This window comes from Chrysoperla carnea, chromosome 1 (assembly GCF_905475395.1).
Source record: "Chrysoperla carnea chromosome 1, inChrCarn1.1, whole genome shotgun sequence".
Taxonomy (NCBI): domain Eukaryota; kingdom Metazoa; phylum Arthropoda; class Insecta; order Neuroptera; family Chrysopidae; genus Chrysoperla; species Chrysoperla carnea.
In genome coordinates, this window is record NC_058337.1 from 69,337,989 (window position 1) to 69,347,163 (window position 9,175).

Below are 9,175 nucleotides of genomic sequence, written 5' to 3' on the forward strand. Positions count from 1 at the left end.
TAATTTATTTTCTTGAAGATTTGATATAGTAATATTTGATTTTTTCTTTTTTTGGAATATAAAAATTTTAATTCGGATTTTCTTTTTGAAAAATTAACGACGTTTTTGGGTTATTCTATATTTAAGAAAAAAAATATCTGGATGACCGATGACTCAATAGCTTAGCTATTCTATGCATCGAATCGGACGTACTTCAACGTTTGAATTGTGATGATTTAATCGACCAATTTGCAAATCAAAAAGTCAGACGTGTTTGTCTGTGAAAAAAATTATTGTTATATAATTATGGGTCAAGCTTAGTGCAAAATTTGTAGTTCTAAGAACAAAAACATATTTTCTTACATTATATTGAGTATATAATAAGCATAATAAATTATTTGCAATTCATTAAATATTTTAATTTCTTTAAAATAAGATATCAAATCTATATAACTTTGAGTGAAATTTCAGTGATGGGGCGGCATTTATTCGACTGCCCAAGGGCGGCAAAATTTTAAATCCGGCCCTGGCCCCAGCTGAGAACGTGAAATAATTTTACGAATGAATCTATTAAGCATAGTTTTAGCCGCATGACAATTTATCAACTCCAGCATTTGCTGACGGGCATTCGCACTGAAATATTCTTCACAGATTTCAAATTTAATCTTCCAATCTGTTTAATGCCATCCAACGATAGAGAATGTAGCTTGAATGAAAATGAAACTTTAGTTTTAGATTATCACTTAGGCAATATTTATGGTATTTAAGCCTTCTTTACCTGTTTAACATCTCCTTTCATCTAAGTTCAAATACACGAATTAATGTTGCGAGATTTAGGCAGTTACGTTATTATCATTATCTGGGATCATAAGGGTCGTAATTACATAAACGGCTTGTTCACAATGGTAGTCAAATATAAAGGATCACCTTGTAACGGTTTTAAGAGAGTAATCAGTATAATACGTAGGTAAGTAAGCGGTAAGTACCCTGATTAAATATAAATACAATTAATTGATAAATCTTAATCAAAAACAATATTTTTGTATAAATCATTAGTCATAATATATTATTTAATTATTACTATTAAGTTTGGGAAAACGTACGCTCAGGTAATTACAAGTGCACGGCACATAATACAAATTTCTTTTCGTATGAATTATCTTAAGGTATATTGCAAACTATAGTCTCACCATCTGGGAGTGTATTGTACAAACTTATCAGAAATGTTGGTATGTAATTTAAGTAAAAAGAAAGGCTTGTTTATGAATAGACACAGTTATATGAAGGTGTGGGTAAAAATAAATATGTATATGTTATAAAAACTTCTTTGAATGTTTAAAATACTTTTTAACTTTCAACTTAAAAATAAAAATTTTCTAAAACGAGACTTTTATCAAAGCAGGATCAAAAAATTTTTTGATTTCTTATTTACAATATAGAGGAATTTTGTTTAAAAAAAAGAATCCAAAAACTTTTTTCTGTATGGAAAAGCAAAACAGTAAAATTAATCCATTAGGCTCCCTGCAAAACATGTCGGAATAATGAATCGTAAATTTCGGATTCAAATAAATAAACACATTCTTTCTTAAAATAATTCAATGATTCATTCTTAAATATTTTCTTTACATTTTTGCTTTCTTGTAAGCGATGTAGCTCGTAAATGGTGCACTTTAGGATACTGGCGCTGAGAAACTTTTTGTTCCATTGATGTTTTTCTAGAATTTCGAATGAAAAAAAAAACAAATTTTTTCTTGCAAATAAATGCGAAGAAAATGCCGAGAAAACGCTATTTTTCAAATTTATTTGTTTGGAAATAATTGTTTAAAAAAAATATACCCCTACATCTTGTAGCTGATACCTCAAAAAACAAAATTAGCTTTGAAACGTTTCATTTGATCTAATAGTTTTTACATAATTTCATTTTGCACTAGGTGTCTGTGCTTGACATTGACCAGGCCGCAAGGATTGAGTTTTTATCCGATCGCAATCTCAATGACGGGAATTGAAAGAGCAAATTGGCAATTTTATTTAGCAATTTTGTTGCCTACACCCATATTCAATATTAACTACAGTAACAGCGGTTTAAAAAAAGACGAAAATTCCTTACTTGCAGAATTAATTTTCTCAACGAATTTTCAACTTAACGAGATGTTTCTAAAAGCGAAAGTGACTGACAGCTGGTCAAGAGATATCAATGGAATACCACGTAATATTCCATATAAAATGTCTTTCGCAGCGGGATTTTCAGAGCAACGTGGCAACTCATTTATTTTTACATTTTAAAAGGGTATTGTAAAATTTTCGTACATGCAATTTCAAAATTTTATTTGTAAAATTTATTTTTACAATCTAAATTTTTCACAGAATAACGAATAATTTTCAGTCATATATATATATATATATATATATATATATATATATATATATATATATATATATATATATATAACACTTCATATTCCCAATCGTTGAGAGATTCATATAGTTCTATTTTGTTGATCATATTCATAACGAGGCGGCCCAAATTATTTTTAAATGAATGAAATAAAACAATACTATACATGTAAAACTATAAAAGGTCTTTTAATTCTTTTTTAATCAACATTATAAATAATTTCTTTACTTGGTTTCAACAATTTGATATATACAACAATAAAAAATTTACACATTATTGAATTAATTAATATTAAATAAAATAAATATTCAAACCACCAACTGTCCCAATCTTCCAAATACCAAATAATACATAAACAAAAATTTTCTGTAAATACTAAAACGAAATATGCAAAATATGTGCGATAAAAATATTTAAATTTTATACGAAATTCTATAATGCAAAAAATATAAATATAACTTAAAAATATAAATTGTATAATACGATTGATATCACGTGTTTTAGTCCAAAATATTAATATGCCTAATATTACAGAAAAATGTATTAAAATAAAATATACTGTCAAGTTTGTAAAAAATACAGCAAATACTGAAATCGATAAAATACGTGCAGTTATAAAACATAGCCACATTATAAATAAAACAGTTTTACCAATAACATCATCTTGACCACGTGCTTGTTGGGGGAATTTACGTTTTGGTAGTGTTGATTCATCAATATTACGATTTAAATCGCGTTCACTAAAATTTGTACTTGATACCGAAACTTCGTCAGGTCGAGCTGGTGCTGGATAATCTGGTGGCGATGTTGCACTTGATATTTGACGAAATGTTATTGAATTATTGGAATCATGACTACGTACAGATACGACTGTTTCTGATTCCTCATCTTCGGGGATATCGTCTAATTGGTTCTTTAAAGATTCACCACTTGTGTAAGAGAATGAATTCGATCGAATTGCACGATTTTGATACATTTGTTTATCGGATTCGGGTAAATCCATGTAGTCATTATCATCGTCACTGGTGCTGGTTGAAGGTGCTTGTAAATGAACTAGTGCTTTAATTTCAATCCGTTTTGGTTCATGATCGTATGTGACAATTTCTTCATAAACGGCGTCTGGACGGTCTTCTGGATCAAGTGGCATAAAATATGTACTCTCTGAAAAGTTATTTATTATAAATTTAAAAATAAACAAGCCGCGGGGTTGGTCTGGTGTGACCCTTCAGGTCCACGCGAATAATTTCCCAATATAATAGAGAATTATAAAATAAAAAAACTCGAGTGACTCGAAAGGACTCGACTAAATGTTATGAAATTATTTCAAGGTCATATTGCCGTTAATACACTTCGATCAATACCTCAATGATGTCGATACCATTTTTTCTTCGCGTGATCGTATCGGTCACGGAAAAATGACCACGAATAGGAAAAAATGACCACACACACGCACATATTTCTTCTCCAAATTGGTGTTAATGCTTTGTCCTGAACATGCTTCGTAAAGATATGTTGAAATTTTCGATTTCGAAAATCGTACACATTTGGGAAGTTAAAAATAAGAAATAGCAAAGAAATACGATAAGCAAAAATAATTTACCTTCAGTTGGTTCAAATAAATATTGATCTAGATTCATTTGTTGTACATTATCATATACTTTTTCATTAATAAAATACGTTCCACGTTTTCGACTCCAAGGATATCGTCTTCCTAATAACTTTTGACTTTCATAATGTTGATATGTCATGGTAATTTTTGCCATCGTAAATAATGACATTATAATACTTAATAATTGTGCTGTTACTAAAAGAAAAGAAAGGAGGAAAATAATAATTATTATTTTCACAAAAAAAGCGGTCTTTAGATATTTTTAGATTAAAAAATGGGTTGGGGAACTAGAAATCTTGACTTTATTCCTTTACCAACGATATCTCCGTTAGTCGCATGAAGACAAGTTCTTTCATCAAATTGTTTAAATTTATCTGATTTTAAATTAAATTATCAAATTTTAGATTGCACTTAATGCATATAATTTTTTTTTTAATTTTTTTATTTAGCTATTAGAAGACTATGTCTCATTTTCGAGAAAATCGTGTTTAAAATAGTTTTTTTTGTCTTTATATTTTGCAGATTACAAAACAAAACCCTTTTTAAAAATAATTTTTAATCGCGATTTTATTAAAAACGCTTGACAGATACGGAAAAATATAAGAGTCCTTTTTTATAGTAGGTAAATTGAAATTTCTTTTTCTCCTCTTGTAAAAGTTTGATATATATCATGGTTTTTGTGATTGGTATGTACAAAAGTACCTATGCTTTTTTCACAATTTTGATCTAGGGGAGTTATTTGACGTATTTTTATGTTTTTATTCGAAAAAAATATACTTACACGTTTCACTAGCTTTATAACCATCTGTATTTAATAAAATATTAATTTGTAATAACAGTTGTGGTGCAGCTTGTAAGTATGCTTGAAAGAAAAAGTATAATTCGATTGGACGTGTTTTTATTGTATTCCATAAACATTTTTCACGTTCATCATCTTCAAATCGTACAGCTTCAATTGACCAAAATAATCGTTCTGCATACCTAAAGTGAATTACAACTTTTAGTTACTGCCTTATGTCAAATCCGCAAGCAGGGTAATCATTGGTATCTTAATAAAATTGAGACGATTACAATAATCAGGTTGGAAGAGTATTAGAATAGAATCTTATTATTTTTGACTCTTTTTTAGAAGATTTAATACTCAATCAGATAATTTACGAATGACCCTAACAGCTATTGCAGATAATTTCATATTTTAGAATTCTCGAGAGAAGATGTTTAACACGAAGGGGCACGATCATATCACACAATATATTCTCTAGTGATTAGGGATTATGTTGTTCCATAATAGGTAGTTCACATTGGTTGTAAATGATTTATGACATACCTTAATTTAACAAAAATAAATCATTATCTAAAATTAACCTTTAAACATATCGCAGATAAACCCTACCTACTTTTAAATTTCAAGAAAAATTACCTATACAATACTATTACAAGTATTATTTTCCATTGAAACAAAGATTTTAATCTTTTTGGGAAATGCATTTCGTATGATATTTGACGTTACATATACACTATGCACTACATCAGTCTATCAAAACTATTTAAATTAATGGTTGTTGATCCGGAGGCAACCAAACCTGCTATTCTAGAAATGCCACGTATATTTTAATTTTGTGAAAAGAGGATAAATATATAGACAAAAATAGCTCCTTCATCACCAAGTTTATTAGTTAGCCCAAAGAGTAGAAGATAGGGGAGAAGGCTCCTATTACTGACAATGTTAAAAAAAAGTATACGAATTTTTACGCTTTTAACAATTGGGTCCAGCCATAAACGTACTTCACTTCCATAATTTTGTTAAAAAAATTCTGTGAGAAGAGCGTAGTTTCGATCTACGGACGTCTGGGTTGTGACGCTTCCACTACGCCACTTTGATCTGTGTAATAAGATGTACTGATTTTGTGGTAAATAAAGTAGTATGTACAGCACGCAAACACCCAGATGGCATTCGTGTCCTCCTCCTTTTTCGTTCCCACAATCTTTGTCTTTGTTATTAAATGTGAGACAAGGAATCTGGGACCACAAAAGGACAAACAAAGACGATGAATGATTAAATGTAAACAACAACAATAAGTAATAATGAACTATTTTGTTTTATAATGTTGAATATAGTTGGTAGAAGTCAAAGAAGTTACAGAAATCAAAAAAATAAGCTTTTTATTGAAATATGGATTAAAAAGTAAAAACATCCAATACAATGTATTTGTTACCGAAATGTGAGACAAAACGTTAAATTTGTAGCGGGATTCCAAATTTTCACAACGAATCTGTATTTAATTGAGTTAGTAATTAAAACTGAGAAATTATAAAGTACCTACTGGGTAAATATTTTTATACAGCAAAAAACTTACCCATACATAGCCCACACAGGAAACAATAAATGTTCAATAGTTTTAATCACAATCCAACCAACAAAGTAAATAAAGTCCTTGTTTTGAGGCCATAGCTCAATACTAGTTAATGTAAATACGTAACAAAATATTGCTGGTAAATATAAAAAGAATAATGTTGCAGCTGCAAAATGTGGATTTTCTGTTAAAAAATGTTCATAAACTAATACAATATCACTAGCAATATACAAAACATAAATTAAACAACTGGATAAAGTTGGAATTAAATAACACCAATAAACTTGTAATTTTTCCGATATTGGCCAACCCAATATTGTATTTGGACTTTCATTTAATATACTACTTTTATTCATGTTTTTTTATTATTTACTTATCAATTAATTTTAATTTAATTATTTTTCGCAACATTTTTGAATATTTTTTATTAGGAATATTCTTAATTAAAACTAATTTAATTATTTATTAATTTAATTATTATTTTTTGAAGCGTTTTATTTTTTAAAATATCAATATTAAAATTTTATTAAACTAAATGAGTGCATTTGAATTTTAAAGTGTTAGATAAACTCTTGTACATTTTTAATCATAAATAAAACGATGATAAGATATTTTATTTATGTAGGTAGATATTTTTTTATTATCGGCGATATTACTCATTGTTGAAATTATTCAATGTACATCAGTTGTGTAGTTCTGTATTATAGGTGGGGTAATAAACATAAATAAAATACATTACACCAGGCATGGGCGAGTTATTTTAAGTCAAAGTCATCATTTTTATAACTTTATTGTATATTATAAACTTTATTGTGTGTCTATTCAAGTCCGCATTGCTCATAGAGGAGGAAGCGAGACGGATATACGACTCTTCTACCTATCTCAGTTTCTCTAATAGTAATGAGATAGGTAGAAAAAAAATGTTGTCTATCTGTCTTACTCGTATTGTTGGTTGACACTGGTTAGGTTGTCGCTGTCTTGCTCGTTATTTAGTTACAGAAGTGTTAAGGACTTCTCTGAGTCACATTTTCCCATGCCTGCACTACACCCAAAAATGTCTTAATTGTATCGGCTTAATTGTATTTGGCATGAAAATAATTCTACTTTTTATTTTACTACTTAAATAAAACTTCTTTTAAATAATTTTTTTTAAGAATTATACTTTAATTAAATTATAATGCCAAATAATATTAAAAAGCTGCATTAATATATTTTTACTCCAAAATAATGCTATTCTCAAACATACGTTTAAAAGATTTATACCTTGTGCACTGGAATTTTTGCATAATTTTCGGAAAACGTCAATGCGAATGGCTTTTGTAGGAAAATGAGATTTAAATTTGTTACTAACCATAACCTAATAGGATTATTCTTAATAATATACGAATCAAAGTTTGTTTAGCATTTATAATAAATACACGTAAAAGTTACTGTTTAAGTTATTGAAACATTTCTATTAAGTTATTAAAAAAAATATTTCTATTTATTACTTCTTGAAAACTATTTTGTAAAAAAATGTAAAACTTTTGGGATAATAATGCAACGTTAAAAAATATTGGTTTCAGGATTGAAAGAAGTAAAGAAAAAATAATTTTCTTATATTTCTGTCTCTTTAAGCTATTGTCAATAGTGCCAATGGCAAAGTTTGTCACGAATTATTCGTTTTGAAAGGGTAGAAGAGTTTCATGATGAGAAATTAAAAAAAAAAAACACAAAATAAATTGAATAATCAGATAAATTTTATTTCTTTTATTATTTTTTATATATAGATATTGTTTATATAATAAGATCCATAATATTTATATATTTATATATTTATATAGATTTTTCTTTCTTTTTCTTTATTTTTTTTTTCAATGTGTATATCAAGAAAAATTGTTCTTATTTTTTGTTTTTGTCATTTTTGTTTTGATTTTGTAATTAATTTAATAATAATAATAATAATATTTTTTTTTACACACAGATAAAGGGTTTTGTTTTGTTTATATATAATAATTAATTAATTTAACTACAATATTATTTGTTAATATAATACAATAATTAATTAATAACGATCAATATTATAATTAATTATTAAATTTAAATTGGTTTGTTGTTTTTATAAATTATTTATAATACACACGAATTGTTTGATGATGTTTTTTTTTTTTTTTAATTTATATAATATATATTTGTTTGTATAGTAAGGTTATTTAACACGAGCATAAGATTTTTTTTAAAAGTACAGATTGGTTTATGTATGAATGAGCATAAATTACACGCTTTTAATATAAGACTTATTTTCATTGGATTTAGAATTACAGATTTTTTTAAATTTTAATACTTTAATACAATTTTATTTTTGTACAGTTAAAAAAAAGAAAAATTTTATACAAAGTTGTTAAAGAAAATTTGAAATTATTTATAAATTGGAACGAACAATTGTATAGAATGATTCAAACTCATATAAATATAGAATACAATGGAATCTTTTGAAAATGGAAAATCCTCAATCTTGCTTGGCTATTGATGTTCTTATAACGAGTAATTTTTATACGTTTAGCAAGTAAATACTTTCTACACCCGTTAGGTGAGAATTAATATCTCGCACATTTTGCATAGTTTATTCCGTTTCGTTACGTTATACCGCACGCGTTTTCAACCACAGTCAATTTTCAACCAATTAAATTAACCAAATAACTGCCAAATCTAAACTAATAAGTTTCAACAAGAACTTTTTATCGTTCTTGTTTTATCAATAAATTCTGAAAAATTTTAAATTATAATTACCGTTTATTTTCACATTGTAGAGACGTAGATAAAGTTTTGTACAATATATGTGTGATAAAGCATTTTTGT

The 9,175-nt window shown here is 27.2% G+C and overlaps 1 protein-coding gene across 1 annotated transcript; it reads right to left on the minus strand.

The window, feature by feature from the left end:
* Positions 1-859: 859 nt before the first annotated feature.
* Positions 860-6,693, minus strand: LOC123290512. The gene is made up of 5 exons (XM_044870735.1): positions 6,341-6,693; positions 4,765-4,964; positions 3,975-4,178; positions 2,834-3,535; positions 860-966 (listed from the first exon to the last, which is right to left on the minus strand). The coding sequence occupies exons 1-5, from the start codon at positions 6,691-6,693 to the stop codon at positions 860-862; spliced, it is 1,566 nt and encodes a 521-aa protein (XP_044726670.1).
* Between the last annotated feature and the right edge of the window lie 2,482 nt (positions 6,694-9,175).

What these genes read in the sequence shown, in the direction of transcription:
- LOC123290512 (XM_044870735.1), bottom strand. Translation starts at nt 6,693, where the DNA reads ATGAATAAAAGTAGTATATTAAATGAAAGTCCAAATACAATATTGGGT. An exon ending in CCTGTGTGGGCTATGTATGG is followed by an intron (nt 4,965 to 6,340) that starts GTAAGTTTTTTG and finishes AATTCACTTTAG; the next exon opens with GTATGCAGAACGATTATTTT. An exon ending in TTATAAAGCTAGTGAAACGT is followed by an intron (nt 4,179 to 4,764) that starts GTAAGTATATTT and finishes CTTTTCTTTTAG; the next exon opens with TAACAGCACAATTATTAAGT.